At 40.0% G+C, this 17,508-nt stretch overlaps 2 protein-coding genes and 1 pseudogene across 2 annotated transcripts; 1 reads left to right on the top strand and 2 right to left on the bottom strand.

Annotated features, from left to right (window-relative positions):
• The first annotated feature begins 162 nt into the window (after nucleotides 1–162).
• On the top strand, nucleotides 163–3,047 carry LOC108877483 (fibronectin type III domain-containing protein 11). Its single transcript, XM_018667550.2, has 3 exons — nucleotides 163–271; nucleotides 1,092–1,237; nucleotides 2,157–3,047. The coding sequence occupies exons 1-3, from the start codon at nucleotides 196–198 to the stop codon at nucleotides 2,916–2,918; spliced, it is 984 nt and encodes a 327-aa protein (XP_018523066.1). The 5' UTR covers nucleotides 163–195; the 3' UTR covers nucleotides 2,919–3,047.
• Nucleotides 3,048–8,054: 5,007 nt separating this feature from the next.
• On the bottom strand, nucleotides 8,055–10,032 carry LOC108877456 (P2Y purinoceptor 1-like; annotated as a pseudogene).
• A 313-nt stretch (nucleotides 10,033–10,345) lies between these two features.
• LOC108877459 (CCN family member 1-like) lies at nucleotides 10,346–16,241 on the bottom strand. The gene is made up of 4 exons (XM_051074606.1): nucleotides 16,184–16,241; nucleotides 15,329–15,619; nucleotides 14,745–14,977; nucleotides 10,346–12,406 (listed from the first exon to the last, which is right to left on the bottom strand). Exons 1-4 carry the CDS (start codon nucleotides 16,239–16,241, stop codon nucleotides 12,119–12,121), a joined length of 870 nt encoding a protein of 289 aa, XP_050930563.1. The 3' UTR covers nucleotides 10,346–12,118.
• Nucleotides 16,242–17,508: the final 1,267 nt, after the last annotated feature.

The raw sequence follows: 17,508 nt of genomic DNA, 5'->3' as shown, positions 1-17,508 counted from the left end.
TATCAGTACTTCTTAACAGGAAACACACACATTTTTGGTGTAGATCATTGCTATTGGACATACTTCCTCCAGAACTCATTTACACATTTCTTTAGTTTAATGGTATGACCCAAATTAGTAAAACATTCTATGAGAACCTGAAGGTGATGCAGGCTGCTGCTGTCATTCTGTAACCATGGAAGATAAACTGTAACCATGCAGATCAACAAATTTAACTATAAACACAATACAATAGGAAGTTGCATAAAGGTAGTAAAACAAAGGAAAAGAGGTAGGCTTAATTATTGCTGTCTAAATTAATAATAAGTAGGACTGCGTAAAATGTATTAATGTTATGTTAATTGATTACTTTATTAATCTTGATTCTATTAATGTCGTTTACACTCCTCTGATGAGTGACTGAGATTATTAGCAGAATTATCAGTATTTTTGTGAGCTAGTTAGCTAGTTAGATTCATGTAAGCTAAATTGACTGTAGCTTTTTCTCACAGAGACTGCCAGAGAAACAAAGTTGTTAATATTATGGGTATTAAGTGTTTTTATTGGTCTTACAAGTATGCTAGTGACTCTATAGCACATTAACTTATTTCCTTGCCTCCTTGACCTTTATGTAGAAGTTCAAATTTTTAAACATCCACAATAGAGAAATATAGAATTTAATATTGTTAATAATGAAATAAAATGTTGTTTATCAAACAAAATATCACTGTCCACAATTGCACATCATGTTGATTTTATGATGTTACAGATGAACAGAACTGCATTTGATATTTGATTTGTACTATATTATTACTATGGAAAATGACATTGTTGAAGGACATAGTAAAAGAAGGATTAAGGTTGTAGTAGTTGACAGATGTGGGTAGGTGTGCTGACAGCTATTTGTGATTGGCTAGTTGGGTTTGGACTTAGGAGTGGTTATAAAAAGCAGCTGAATTGTGATGTTGATCACTTGCTACTCATATTTGGAAAACCTAAAGAATCTTTTGGAACATAAACATCATTAGGATTCTGAATCCATTCATTGTTTTAATTTCCTGTATTTGGCCTATGCACTAGCTTGCCTTTATAGCTATGAATGTATGTTACAGTCACCATGGATGAAGTCAAGCTGGCCTGTGCAAGCTCAGATGGATGTGGAGCACAGGAGGTCAGGACTCAGATGGACACCGTCTCAGATATCCGTGACCAAATTGTACAGCTGCTTTACACCAGACTTAGCAACAACTCAGTCAAGGTAATATATGTGGAGCTGGGTCAATAAATTCCTGAGTTTGAAGGCTAATCAGATAACAAAGAACTGCTCAGCATAATACTGCAGACATAATTCTACAAGTTTAAGGCTGCAATTAATGATTTTCATTATCCGTTAATCTGCTGATTATTCTCTCAATTTGTTTGGTTTATAAGCCATCAGAAAATTGTAAAATAAATAAATAAATAAATTTAAAAAAAAATCCAGAGATAAGACAAAAGGCAGGGTTTTACTACAACTGAAGTATTTCTCTCATTTTTTGCAAATGCTAATAAGAAAAAACTGAAAGTGTGTTGCTTCATGCCCAATTGACCAGTTAGTGTGTCTCAACCCTCTCGTCTGTCTTGCCTTTAAGGGTGGCCATTCAAGGAAAGGGAACTCTTTTGCCTTTAGACAAAGTTGAATTAAACTTTTTATCAAATAGTTTGGGTAACACTTAACAACACTCCACAGACTGCAACTTACACTGTAATTTAACAGCACGAATCAGGTGCCAATAAAAATTCTGCTGGTTTCTATGACTAAGTAGTGGGAAAAACTGAACAAAGAGTAACATCTGTCCATTTTGGAGGAAAGGAGAAATAAATTACAGATAGAAAGATAGAAATAAAAAATAGTTCTGACTGTGTGGATGTATACAGTCTGTGCTTGATTGACAGCTTCCTCACTATCCTTTAAAATTTGTGGGATAGTTTACACCATTATCACTATTATCAGTTCAAAGGGTTTGATGATGTTGTGTAATTCCCAGCACAGCTTCAACCTGACATAAAGTCTAATTAATGACACTGAAAACGTAAAACCTTACATTAAGTATTAATGTATTGTCTGAGGAATGTTATGAAACCAGCACCCAGCAGAGCACTGGCATATTCATGAATTCATGTGATGTCTTTACAAGGTAATGCAGGAAGAGTTGCAGCTCATGCAGAGAAGCTCATACTACTTGGAAATCCAGCGCAATGATTTGGTACCAACTGGAGACCAGCAGGAGCACATATCACAGTTGTCTGACGGCACAGTATGGTCTCTCATTGACCAGCAAAAGCTACAGAGTGCTGTGACCATGGCGAACACACAGGTGAAGCTCCTCCTCACTCTTCTGGGACTGCTTTACCAAGAGATCATCAGGGGCTGTCAGGACCTTCAGGACTTAATTGTTAAGTATGACCAGGGTCTAGTGGACAGTGACACAACAGCTACCATGCAGCAGAAGCTCCAGCAAACCCACCAGTATGTGAATGACTTTAAGAGAACAATGACTCAAAATCTCTGCCCGCTAGACCTTCAGACTCAGCTAATCCCCAACACAGGCAACTTCCCTGTACCACGGCTCAGTGCATCACTGGCACTGAAAATACCAGTGGTATTTGACAGGTTTGAGTCATATGTGACATCCAACTCTGTGTATCTGTGTTGGGGAGTTAAAGGTGAGCAGTCTAAGGACCCAAACCAACAGTTTGAGATCCATGTAAAGAGCCTTCATCCAAACATGGATGAACATGGCCAGTTATCTAAATCTATTTGTCAGTCATACGACACACAGGTTACCAACCTCATCTCTGACAGGTACTATCAGTTCTCTGTCAAGAGAGTAGATACTGTCAACTTGGTCTATGGAATGTGGATTGATACCATCATCCTGAAGACCTTGGATAAGTGAGAGCAAAATGACCTTTTTGAATATGGGAGTGAGGAGAAATCACTGCCTGTGTATATTTACAAAGAAATATATTTGACCTACTTTATTGCAAATAAAAGAACTTCTAGGATTCCTTGGCCTGGGAACTATGTTAAGTGGATGATAAAGTTGTTGATTAGTCAAAATAACTATAAGCTATGCCAACACTGTCCATAATACACCATGTCACAAAACTTGTCTTTAACTGGTTTCATAAATGGAGTTCAGTGAACTTCAGTGGCCTCTTCAGTTACCAGATCTGAATCCAGTAGAACACCTTTAGAATGTGGTAGAACAGGTATCCAGCAATGAGAAGCTCATCAGTCCTTTTCAATTGCTCAAGAAAACAATCCTAATGACTTACCAGGTCTGTTACATTAAGAAGCTACAGCATTTCAGCTCTGCTACAAGTTTGTGTTGCACTGACATTTTATGCTACTGGAAACATTTGAGCTGTTAAACACTTTTCACAGAAGAAAACATTTCCAAGCCAAAAGTTTATCATCTGATGATCAAGATTACATGTTGTGACCAGAACATTTATGAAATGGACCTTGAGATGAAATTGTTTTGTCAGTATCATTCTTGTAATTCATTAAAATTCTAATCAAGGTTAAAAAAATATTTATGGTTTCACATGCAAATGTATTGTTGTGTTCTGGTTCAGGTTTGAAGTGAGTAGGACTGTTATGGAAAAGGGTGATGTCAGGTATTTTTATGCACCAGAGTTAAACAATTTAAGAATAAGAATCTGGTAGCAGCTACTCGATTGTTTGCATATGTTGCCTGAGAGACACCAGGATTCAATTTGATTTGAAATTTATCATAGTCGACTAAATTTGATTTAAACCATGCCCCACACAGTCCTGATGAAGCAGATTAGCTCATTAAGTATGATTCATTTCTAAATGTGTATGTTCATCCACACATGCAGTTTATCTACTGTTATGGAGAAACAGTAAGATTTGAAACCAAGCTTTCAGATGACAGTGAAGTTTGACATCTAAATAAAATGTGGTTATCTGCTTGCTTGGGACAGAACTGGTCATTTAACACTCACTTGTAATTTGCAAACAATAGAGCCTAAGGAAGGGACAAATTGAGAAAAATGGGCCTAATAAAGTCTAAATTAATTACTTCAATTTCCAAAGACACTCCCTCCAAACCTCATTTTGAGTCTCCTTACCCTGTTGTCACTACTCTTGTGGCTCTCTCCCTGTGTTGATGACTGAGTGGAAGTACGTGTGCTGGAGTCAGAGCAGAACCACAACAGCTGCACCTCATCACCATAATCAAGCCCTTCGCAAATGAGATCTGCCACTGCCACCCTGCCAGATTGTAGCATCTGCTTCACTCTGTCTTCACTCTGTCTGCTCTTCCTCCGGCCCCTAGCTCCCCTTGTCCTTGCGTTTTCTTTCCCCTGCTCTGTAGCTAAAGCTGCCACTGTTTCACCAGCCTTCTCCCAAGTGTGCTCTGCTGGTCTCCACCCTCATCCACCATCATCTCCCATCTCCACCTTCAATAAATGATCTTTTGACCTAGAACTTCCCTATTCCTTGTCAGGCAGTGACGCAAACACAAGTGCATCACAGGGTACCATTTTTATCATCTTTGTTGTTTTGTATTGTAAGGCAATGAAATTAAAAATTCAGGATTGCTCTTCAAACTTATTAAAGAAAGTTGATGATATGGGGTGAAACGCAGGTAACAGTAACATGACAGAATTATTTTTATCCAGCAACATGTAAGACAGTCATGTGGTAATGGAAATAGTAAGTACAGCTAAAAAAATAATACGAATTAAGTGTTAGCAACAAGGTGTTCCATTAATGATCCCTGTCACTCTTTTCACCTACTTTTGAGAATAAAGGGCACATTAATTACACTTGCAAAAAAAATGTTGGCACTGAATGTAAATTGTGACGTGTGCAGAATTGTGACACTCCCCTCCCAAGGAAAATGACCTCGAACTTGTCTTGACCCCATACATCCTTCATGACAAATTTTGTCATCTGTCATGAATGAACTTCACCAAACTGTCCAGTATTCTTTTCTGGCAAAACCTGATTCCAGACTTGTCAGTTATTGCCTACATCTCAGATTTGTTATATAAATCAATAAAGTGAAACCAATCAGTCTGAATTTGACATATTTTAAACTTCCAAAAGGCAACAAAGAAAAGTTGCAACAGCAATATGCAGTAAGGTTAAAAGAGCAATATCTTTGATTTTCCAAAACTGTGTTTTGACAGACTGGGGTTACTGCATGGTCTCTGCCTGTAGCTGGTCCTGGTGTTTCTTCTAAATGCTAATACACATTCATCAGGCCACTCTGTTTTTCTTACCAGACTGTGTTTACAGAATCAGAGAATGAGTGGGAGGGAAAATTGTGAGATGTTAATATTTATGCATCTGTAGAAACAACACTCGTTTGTGTTGGGATCCTGATCAGAAACCACAAATACACATTGGACATGGATGGAATGAGCTGTGTTATGTCACCCTTTGGCTTTGAGACTGTTGAACAACAATATTCAGTGTGACTGGATCAGAATGATGGAGTGAGAAGTGTTTATTAGGGCCTGAGACAGTGTGCAACCACAGGAAAACGATTTCGCAAACATAAAGGAAGAATGACACTTCATACATCTAGGATTAAGTTCCTGTATTTTTGCCATTTTGCACGCATCATTACATGACATCCTGTAGACTATTACTGTTACCACAATAATTTGGTGGGAAAAGGGCTGTGCATGTGACATCTGTGCAAAATCAAGAAGTACTTCATGAATTCTTATCTTTCTGCCTTCAGCCCAACTAAGGACCACTTATGACTTTTGTGTATACTTCAATGGGCCAGGGGAATGTTGGACAGAGAAAGTATATTCTTACTGTATTATATCTTCCTGTTTATAGCACAGTCATGGTTTTTGTTTTTGAGCCAGAGTCAAACCAGAGCCAGAGTCATTATTATAACAGGCCTGGAACTTGTGTTGGCTGTTAGCGACAAAGCAGGTCAAATATCTAATAAGTCCTCACAGGGCATAGACCTCAATCAGCTCCATACCCTTGGCCTTGAATTCCTGCTTCATTGTGCTGCCTCCTTAGAACAGAGGACAGGATGCTTTGGTTTAATGTTGCACTTCCAAAAAACCCATGACAATGGATGACATCATATCTTTGCTAGAAATGATACAATATATCAGAGCAGTCTGGAAATACCCACATAAATGTTCACTTTCAATAACTGTTACAAAATATAATTCTACAGGTGCTGATTAAAAACCTTTACATACAAGTTAAGTGCTACGCCTGCATGTTTGAGTTTGGTCCACCCTTTCCTGGAACACTGTGTATGATAGCTGAACTTTTTGCAAAATTTTTCAGAATATTCGAAATAACTTTTATGATACAGTCTGTGATTTACAGTACGATTTTGTTTTTATCAATCAGGGACCAATAAAATACCAGCTCCTTGGCATTAACATGTATGTACAAAGGGGGAAGACAAGGGAATAACAATGGGTCACTTTAAAGGAAATGATATATGGGGCTTTAGGAAAATCTCTGAAACTCAGATGGAGGGGTTGCAGAAGAACATAGGGACTATGTATTCATTTTTTCATACCTGTTACCTTTCCCCCAAAACTCTAGTTTTGTTTCTCACTACTGTACCCCCATGAGTACCCAGTATTCACAAAAAATACTTCACTACATATACATGTAAATACCAGCAGGAAATTGATTGATTAATTGATTAATGTGGTGAAGTAACACTGTAATCGCAGGCTGAATTTTTAAACATGGACTCAATCACATATTTTACTGACAAACTGCACCTTACTGAGGTACAAAGATTGTTCATAAAGACAAGCACAGAGAGCAGCTTCAGGTTACAGGAATTCTCTCAGTAGTCTGTGACTTTAGTTTAAAGTAGATAAATGTCTTGTGGTTAAGCAACCACAGAAGTCAACATCCTCCTCTGCAGACCTGCATCTGCACCTCCAATCAGAATAATAGATCATGTTCTCATGATTTCCCCAATGCTCAGTTGTATACTTATGGAAATTATTAATCACAAAAAAGGCAGGCTCTATTTGCAGTGGGCCAGTTAATTGTATGTGGGAAAATTGTATGGTTCTGTTTTATCATTCATCATTTATGCACATGCCCTGGTAGTCAACTAGAAACACACACACACACACACACACATACACACACACAGTACTGCCCCCCCCCACCCCCCCCCCCCCACCCCCAATCAGACGATACTTAATACCTCATAATAACACAGCCAAATCAGAATTCTAGAATTTTTGCAAATCTATTGAAAAGCAAAAACTTAAATATCACAAACATAAGTGTTCAGAGTCTTTGCTATGGTGCTTGAAATTTGCTTCTTCTTCTTCTTCTTCTTCTTCTTCTTGCTTCTTCCATTTCTCTTTATCATCTCTGAGATGTTTGTACACCTCAATTGAAGTTGAAGTCGCCTGTGGTACATTCAATTGTTTGGACATTATTTTTGAAAGGCACACACCTGTCTATGAGGTCTCACAGCTAACAGCGATACCAGAGCATAAACCAAGTCATTACATTAAACAAACTGTCGGCAGTGTTCAGAGACAGGATTGCAGTGAGGCACAGATCTGAGGAAGGTTACAAAAAACACTTGCTGCTGCATTGAAGGTTCCTAAGAGCACAGTGGCCTCCATAATTCTTAAATAGGAGAAGTTTGAAACAACCAGGTCTCTTGCAAACTGAGCAAACAAGGGAGAGGGGTAAGAGAGGTAACCAAGAAGCTGATTCTCAATCTGGCTGAGCTCCAGAGATCCTGTGTGAAGATGGGAGAAACTTCCAGAAGGATAACCATCTGTTTATGATTGTTTTGGATGGCTTTTTTTGGGGACCAATCAGATGGTATTGCATGAGTGATAAGAATGTAAACATATGAGTGTTTGCACAGCACAGTGCAGTACAGTAAAAATGTATTTCCTAAGCCAAATATTTATTAGTCTTTAAATTGTTTTAGTTTTCCTAAAAATTGGCAAAATCTACCCATAGCTATAATTTTAAAAGACCTTGAGAGTCATATGAATGTAAGTAGAAAAAAAACCTTAAGTTGTGACACTTGAGTACATTTCTGTACTTTTATTTAAGTAAAACATAATACTAGGCTTTTTTCTTGCTTCTTTTTTACAGTGTTATTTATACTTTTACTGCAGTTTTGACATTTTTTCCATCACCTCCTCAGACTGTAGATCCCTGCACTTACACTTCCTCTCATTAAACCCATGTCTGTTTTCTCTAAACAGATATGCAGTGTAAAAACTGTTTACTGGCCACTGACAGATACATGAAAGAAATGTCTCCGTTCAAATGCCTTTAAGGACAGAGTCTCACTTATGGAAAACACAGACTATTGCCAAGTATATCAAATGCTTCACCTGGAACAATGCAAACGTAGTGCAACATATTGCTTAAGCAAAGTACGTGAACTGGACTTATCCTGAACTGTACAGCAGAGAGGCAGTCAAAGGACTCTGGAGCGCACAATATTATATTGTTATGAACTGCAGCTTTGAGTAGCAAGTTATGTCTTTTATAATAATGTTCAGCAGCTTTAGAAAATATTTTCAAGCAGTACATTTGCTTTTCTCTCTGCTCAGCACCTTGATGACCTGATGACCTTCTGACAGGGCTTGATAATAGGCTTAATATCTTGGAAGTCATCGATCATTACTGTTCGTTGCCCGAAAAGCGAAAGTTCAAATGGTGCATGGATTCAGTCGCGCGCAAGCGACCTCGGGTGCGTCTTATCCATTCATCAGGTCGGAACTACCTCGGAACTCTGACGGCGAATCTTGGCCCGCTTCCGTAGGTTTGCGGTAAACGATTACCCCTCTCAGACCGGCCAAAGACAGCCGGGCTAGCTTGCCGAACTGATGAAGCTTCATGAGGAAATCATCATTTCCAACTATATAAATCAACGGGTTTATTGCACTGTTTAGACACGCCAGGCATCTGCCAACCTGATGTGCAATGTAGATGTCACGGAAACTGGCGTGGCAAACCCCGTTTTGTTTCAAAATCCTGGTTTTCAGATTAAGATTTCGAAACACGTGGTAGGGTATAAAACAGACGGAGAAAAGTATCACCAGAATCACAACCAGTTTCAAACACCGTTGCTTCAGCAGAGGGTTGACGTTCGGCTTTTTTGGCGAGAACCACAACAATGTGTCCATAACAGACCAGAATGATGACCAGCGGTACGGCAAAGCCTGTGACGGTCCAGCTGATGCTGTAAGGCAGGTAGCTGTTGGTCAAGTTGTTAGAGGTGGTGTCGAAACACGCATTTGGTGACCTTACATCATTCTTGTCAAAGAACATGTCCGGGGAGGATTTGAATAATAACCAAAAGCCAGACCAGGGCGCTTATAGCCAACGAATGTCGGTTGGTGATTTTCCCCATCACTTTCAAGGGGTGTACGATACCCAGGTACCTGTAGATGCTGATGCAGGTGAGGAATCCGATGCTGCCGTAGAGGTTGAGATTGAAGCAGAACCGGGTCACCTTGCAGAAAGTCTGGCCGAACTGCCAGTAGCTGTTGCGCGCGTAATAGTGCACGAGAAACGGCAGGGTGAACAGATACAGCAGGTCAGCCACCCCGAGGTTGAGCATGAAGATGTTGATGTTTCCGATGTTGTACCAACTGGTGCACACGCTTCTCAGCCCCCAGATGTTGGACAGCGTTCCGACGACGAACACAGTGACGAACACGGGCGGTAGGAAGCTGTGCGTAAAATTCAGGTTGATACTCTTGCAGTCTTCGTCCGTGAAGTTGTGAAGTGCAGACATCTCTGGAGTTTTCAGCTGAGTTAAATCTCGTCTTGCCTCGAATCGAACTCTTCCACGAAAATGAAACAGCAGCCAGTGGTCGGCTCGTTCAGACCAAACATCTCCTCTGTGAGTTACTCGTGCGTCCTTGCAAACAGCTGAAGTGAATATGAAACCAAGAAAATGCCCGCCCACTTCCTTGCTCTCAGGTTGGTGTGATAAGGGAGGAGACGTGCAGGCATGCTTGGAAACAGACGCTTACAGTCAGCAAATTAAAGGTTTTATTCCTGTGAAATCAATTGCGTCATTCCCATCTGCCTTGACAGAACAGGCTGCAGCTATCCGCTATGACGTCAAATTCGAAGGATACAACCAAGCTGCTAAAATATCATGAAGGTATGAATTGAACAGTATACATAGATAGATAGATACATGGATTCATATCTGCCAAAATAACAAAATTACTTTGTTGGGATTTGGCCTTGCATTTTGAAACACACACACACACACACACACACACACACACACACACACACACACCGTCCTGTTGTAATAACTTTGTACAGCCAGGTTGGTTGTGTATCAACATTTAATGCATTCTGGTAAAATCTTTATCCCATACACGGATAAAAATCACTTTTATTAAACGCTTATTCATCAGTTGCAGTGCAGTGTGCTCTTGATTAAACAAAACCATTTCTACTCTTAACAACTGAGGATTTTATGTAAATAGAATCAGGACTTTATGAAATTAAAAACAACAACAAAAAACCAAAAAAACCCAAAAACAAAACATCATAACATTTGCAAATTAATATTGGGTAGTACATTCTCTTAAAAAGTGCAGCAAATGTGAATTTAATTAGAAACGCAGGTTTTGTGTAATAAGTTGGCCCAGATTCATTTAACTCCATGTCTATTTCTCTTATCAAATGAGTGTGCAGATATCTTAAAATCTCAACATTTTGATTGATGTCTGGAATATGCCACTGTAAGTTTTACACCCCACCAGCAGATTAAATCATTATCTTGGATGGCTGGTCTTACACAAATGCTCTTCCACTGTCCGCACATCAGCAGGGGAATGCAGCAGCAGCAAGCACCAACCATCACAGCAAATCCATGTGTCTGAGGCATGGTCTGAGGCTGCAGTTCCTCCAACAGCTGCATGATGTTAGCTCCACTGACTGCACTGAAGGGAAAACCGGACTCCTCTTATGAAAGAGAAATGTGATTGTGGTCTCAATAGCTCATTTCATCTCCTATAAAGTGTGTCTTGTGTCTTAAAATGTACTGTTCTATCAAAAGATATGAAAGCTCCAAAGTCCAACTTAAGTCACAAAAGATCCCTCTTTGTGCAGCCAAAAATCTGAATTTGACATTGATATTTATTAATGAATAAAAGAAAAATAAAGTCTTGCTTGTGCTGGCTAAAAATAATTTCTTTTACTGGTACTTTTGCAAGTTTGATTTGCACCAGGTCTGCACTGGTACTGTCTGTAGAAAAATGGCCATACGCTTGCACTCTAAAGTCATAGACAAAGGCTACTACTACTAGGCTACTTGGCTTTTATGTACTACAAAACTGACTGTCAGCAATAGAAAAGGAAGTGTCACTGCCTTCAACAGTGTGACAGACTTAATTAGTACTGTGTGGTTAATTTCAGCAGCTTTAGGGAGTGCCTACCTACTCGTTGCTTGAGACCATTCAGTATTACATTCCTTGGTAAGAGAGGCAACAAAGAACCTGATGGTGACTCTGGCTGAGCTCTAGAGAAAGAGAGAGAGAGAGAGCTGTCCATATTGGAAGGTTCTCCCATCTCCTCACAGGATCTCTGGAGCTTAGCCAGAGTGACCATCAGGTTTTGGTCACCTTTCTTACCAAGGCCCTTCTCCCCTAAAAAGCCAGCTCTAGGAAGAGTCCTGGTCATTCCAAACTTTCTCCATGTAAGAATTATGGAGGCCACTGTGCTGTTGTGAACCTTCAATGCAGCAGAAAGGTTTGTAGCCTTCCCCAGATCTGTGCCTCAATAAAATCCTGTCTCTCCGTGGAGCTAAAATGTGAATAAGGTCTGGATAAAGACTACTGCATAAATTTTACTTTGTCCTGAGTGCACCTGAGTGCACATTCATAAAAAAGTGTGTTTGCACATCTAGACACTTATATCTACACTATTGCTGAAGGCCAAGTTTCATTTCCTGATTGCAGAATTTACATAATTTTGACACACACTAGCTCAACTTCCTGCACTGTGCAATACAACATGATGTGCGTATGTTTAATCATTGTCACCCTCTAGTTTCCTCACAGACAGGACTCGCCCATCTGTCTTGTACTTGGATGCACGTCACAGCCAGGGCAGGACAGTCCGGGCGGCTGTGACTAGGGATTGGTGACAGGCAGAGATGCTGCAGGAGCAGGAGTCGATCATCATCACCTGCTGCTGTATGAGTCTGCCCTGGGGGCAGTGGAAAACCATCCACACTGTCCTGGTGTGGGAGGGGCTGCAGCAGGTTCCCTCTGGACAAGTCAAGGCACAGAACCTGGGACGGTATGCTCTGGTGCTCCAGCAGCCCTGGTATTCGAGCTGAATGGAAAGAGGTGAGCTGTAGCTGCTCTCACATGCTCTAAAACCCTGAAATACACAATGAGATTTATAATTATAAAATTATAGTAACTGTATAGTTGTTGCCGGCCTTATGTGGTCATTTCCTTTAAGGTCCCCAGAAATGAGGGGCAGCACTTCCTTTAGCTGCATAATAACTTTACAGGATATTGTGTTGCCAGTCTGTCCCAAATATCGTTTCTTGTAGTGCATTTGTTGTGAAGTGCAAGTGATGTTATTAGTCTGTGGACAGGCTAATGTTAATGCTAGTCCAGTACTATTTTTGAATTCTGTCCAGCTGAGGGTGAAAAGTGGAACTGTAACGCAATGACAAACACAGTATCACCCATGAAACAAGCTAACTTTTAATCGCATCATTAGCACATTTACATGTAATGTTAGCATTAGTCTGGACAATTTTTTTCACATCTCAGTAAATGATAAAGTTTCTACTTTTTGTGTTGCTTTTTATTTCACAACCTCTTAAATTAAGCTCTTGGGGATAAAATGTCTGCTGACGGAAGGTGGACTCTTCTCACACTGACTGGTGTATTTTTTATAGCCTGGAACTAGTTAAAAGTTAGATGTGATGTCAGCTGATTGGTGAATTCATAATGAGCCAATCTGTACTGCTATTCCATAGACATTCCCAAGGGAAATGGCACACTGTGAAGAGCATAACTACAGAGAGTGCTGTGTCTTTCCTTTTGGCTGCTTTAGCTAACAGGAGTTAGCTATGTCATTCCATGGATGGAGATTTATGTCCCCATCACTCATTTAAATGTAATTTAAAACAAAATATCATATATCATTGTGAGGAATGACATTACTGTAACTTAATAATTGTTTGTTAGGTGGTTTGTCCCACCTAACATCTTTCCAATAAAATATTTCAGGAATCCAACACTTTACATGCAGCTATATCCCCTTATTTTACAAATGGAACATTCTATCAATCAGATTCATAAATCAGGAGGTTGCTGTGTGACATCCTTTCTGCTGCATGGGTAGCGCAAATGCAAGACTCTCGTTTTAATTCTTCTATTTTTAGAAAAAAAAAAAAAAACATTGTTACCTGATGTTGGAAACTTCAATGGTGCAACCCTGTTACCAATATAAAAAAGTTGATATATTCTATTCTGAAGTCTTGTGAGTACTACTAAAAGTGGCAAAACATGGGGAAATAAGGAAAATACATTTGAAACTGAGTGTTTAATTCTTGTATTATTATAGTATGAAGTTTAATTGAAATTAAATTTTACATGCCTTTCAGACATCTGCCTACACGTTAGAAACAGGGTTGCAAGAATGGCGTGCATGCCAGGAAAAACAACTCATAAAGTATTTGGTTTAACATCCTGAAATGGGAAAATCATATTTTCTGATGATTATGTCCTTAAGTTCATTGTCAAAGTATTTGAACAAAACAAAACAAACCAAGATAAAACAAAATAATAATAATAAGATTTTTTGGGAAATCTTGAAGGTCCAATTACCACTCCATCTGTAAAATGACATGCCGTGCAGTGACATTAATGACTGCTGCATTCCATTCATACAGCATCCATGCCAGTGAGTCAGCCTGGAATGCAGTTCTTCATGTTGTAGTAGCTAATAATGCACTGGTATAATTAGGGACATTAATCGTTGCAGTTTCAGGGTTGCTGTGATGTGTATGCTGGTTGACTGGTATGGTTTACTGGGACATGTAAATGTCACCAATAGTATCAGGTCCATCTGTGCTTTTCCTGTGATTCTCTTATAGACAATATCTCATGCAAATATTTAGACAGTTATTTATTTTACAGCGTTGACGGCACTGTGCAAAAATTTTAGGCACTTTTGGATGGTTTTACTCTTAACCTTCGTCAGTACCATCAGGGAGGTGTCTGATCTGTCCCAGATTAATTCTGCAGCACAGTGAGTCCAAATATACAGTCAGCTTTATAAAGAACTATCCTCAGAGACGAGAAGAACAAGGAGTCCTGCAGTAGATGGTCTGACCTCCACAGAGCCCTGATCTCAACATTATAGAGTCAGTCTGGAATTACATGAAGAGACCAAGGACCCTGAGACAGCCTGAATCCACAGAGGAACTGAGGCTTCACTTTATTTGTGCCTAAAACTTCCTAACACTGTTGCACAGAATTGTGTTTACACTGGATTTTTTTTTACACTGGACTTTTTTAGTTCCACGAAGTTCAAGATAAATCATGTGGATGCCAAAATGGTGCATGGTAGCAACTCAGAAATGCAGTACATCACATAAAGCATTTGTAAATTGTATACATTGTTGTTGGGTGGAACTTCCCAAGTGTTTGATCACTGGGACTTAGCAATGTGTGTTGATTGTATGTGTTGCACTGACCGGTTGCAGCCTTTGGAGGCCCGTGAGCAGAGTCTGGCATGGCCTGACCTGGCACAGTCTGGTCTCAGTCTGCAGGAGACAGGCCCGCTTCCTGATGGTGGTGCGGGAGGAGACACCTGGACCACAGCTGTGAGAGCAGGGGCTCCAATCTGAGGTCCACTCGATACAGTTGGAGATTGGGCCAAAGGACAAGCCAGACAGCCCACCCTCGCGGCCCTGGCGTGCCTGCTCTGCTGGAAAGAGAGGAAAAATATTCACTGTGTGCGTTGAGCTGAAAGTTGTTTGAAATGGATGCCTTTGATGGGAGCACATGGTTCAGGAAACTCACTACATGTGCAGTCTGAAATGTTGTAAACTGCTGCTCAGATGAGGTTAGTTTGCTAAAAATAGTTCTCACAGATGTTTGATCTTCCTGATACCTCTTCAGTTTTCAAATCCGCTCGCTTCAACACAACCCAAAAGGAACCTGAACCATTCTGCTAACTGACTGCAGCTACATGTTGGCTGAATTTATATTTATTTAATATGTTGAAATGTGTGTCCAGCAACCTTTGTTTTGTCTTTTAGGGCATTAGCCTCATTACCTGCTGATGGATTTGAGGAAATACTGTTGTCCAGGTCATGACACATCCACTCTTTGCAGCAGCGCCCTGGTAGTCGCACCAGCTGAGGATTGGGGCACTTATCAGTAGGTCTCTGCAGATCATCACTGCACAGAGGTACACAGGACACACCTCCTCCCAGGCAGTGGCAGAGCTGTGCACAGGAAGGCTGAAAAGCCTGGCCCTCCTCCAGCCGCCTGCCATTTATCTCACAGCCCAGCTCGTTCTGACCTGTTGACAGCAAAAAAGAGGAAGGTGGGGAGAGACGGGAAGCTTGTGTGAGTGTACAGTGATAAGCTTACTACATTACTGCTGTGCCAAGTATGGGGTTAATTGTCTGTACATGTTTCAAAGAATTCCTATGAAGCATGTACAGACAACCTACTGGAAGGATGTGAGTTGTTGATATCCAGTCAGTACTGTATGATGCTAATATATGCAGCAACAACAGATATTTGACAAGAACTGAGTCATTTTCTGAATCTGCACAGAAATGGAGTCCACTTCTGTGAAAACTAACATCCTACAGATTTTTACTTTTACCAGTGATTCATCCTAAAGCTCTACCTGCTGTTTCAGCAGGAACCTCAACAGCTTTCATGAAAATCATATGTTCATCATTATAGAGGCTACATGGCTATATCAATGTGTATAATTTGATCCAACTTTAAACTGGCAAGTATTATGAGTAGAAAGCCTTAGCTGATTCACTTCAGTTTTCTTTTTCTTAACAAACAACTCCCATTTTGAGACCATTCATTACTGTAGGATGAATAGTTATATATAATATAGTTTTTTTTCAGATGGTGATATAATGTAAAGCTCCTTTACTCTTACATATGCTGTAGACGACCTGTATGACATTTCCTTGACTTGTTTTTCCACGAAGAGGCATTCCCTCTCTAGATACGACATGCAGCTCCTCTCCAGTAACACGGAATACAGTTTATTGACTCATTAGGCTGGTCCCTTTAATGGCACATATCCTCACTGTTGGCTTTTGGTATTGAGTTCATACTAGATTTAAACCACAATGATTAGATTTTGCCTGATTCCAAACATATTTTAAATGATTTACATAGAATATGAAACAATTCTGATTTGATTTGCAGTAGTTGCCTAGTAGAAGTAGTAGTAGTAGTAGTAGGCGTAGGCATCACCAGTACTATCAATAGTAGCAGTTACAGCAGTAGCATGCTAACATAGAGTAGCTGTCATAGCAATAGTAGTACTGCAAACAGCCTATACAGAGCTAAGACTATGTGTTTATGCAGGATAAATATCTGCCAAGACACTTCTGTTTCAAAGGTCTTTCAGATGGAACACCCCCACCCCACCCCGATTACAATATTTGATCTTGATCTTGAGCTGTAACATGGTAAACTGACTAAAACTCTCGCTGACTTGTAATAATAATACAGGAGAAGCAGAAACAGTTGCTATGATAGTATCTAGCAGTTGCAGTTTTGCCAGTATTAGTTGTATTAGAAGTAGTTTAGCAGCTATTTACAGCTTTTACCCAAACTAATCTGTTTCATTTTGAGTGTACTCTGCTCGCACCAACACACTGTCCTGGTCCTCCAGGGAAGCTGGCACTGTAATCACACTGCAGCCCACGGTGTGTGTCGCAGGGCAGCTGGTCGGTGCAGGCCTCACCCTCCTGCCTGGCACACAGCTGGCAGCACCCACAGCTGTCAAACACCAAAGGAATGCCAACAGGGCAGCGCGGCACAGTGGACGGACACTGACATGGACCAACACACAGCTGACACCACACCTAAAGTGAGAGTAAAATAACAGCTGCTGTTAATACTGTTAATTTGCATATTGGAAAACTCCAATATGAAAATGGAGATCAGTCTGCTCCTAATATAAGACAGCCAGACACCAGAATGTTTTCAAGGGACAGCTCCATGTATGTAAAATCATTGTGTGTGACTTTCATTTGATGAAATTACCATATATATACCATATATATAGATATATCAGATAGTGTATCCCCAGTACATCACATTTTCTTAAGTCACATTTTCAAAGTCCAGATCTAAGTGATGTGCAACCTCTGACAGACATTACCAAACAATCTGATTAGATTTAACCATTTCATGAAGTGGAAACTTTTACTTATCTGGAGTTATACTTACACAACTAATGACAAATCA

This window comes from Lates calcarifer, linkage group LG12 (genome assembly GCF_001640805.2).
Source record: "Lates calcarifer isolate ASB-BC8 linkage group LG12, TLL_Latcal_v3, whole genome shotgun sequence".
In the NCBI taxonomy this organism is placed as follows: domain Eukaryota; kingdom Metazoa; phylum Chordata; class Actinopteri; family Centropomidae; genus Lates; species Lates calcarifer.
Note: the sequence above shows the minus strand (reverse complement) of the source record. Positions and strands in the feature narration are given on the sequence as shown.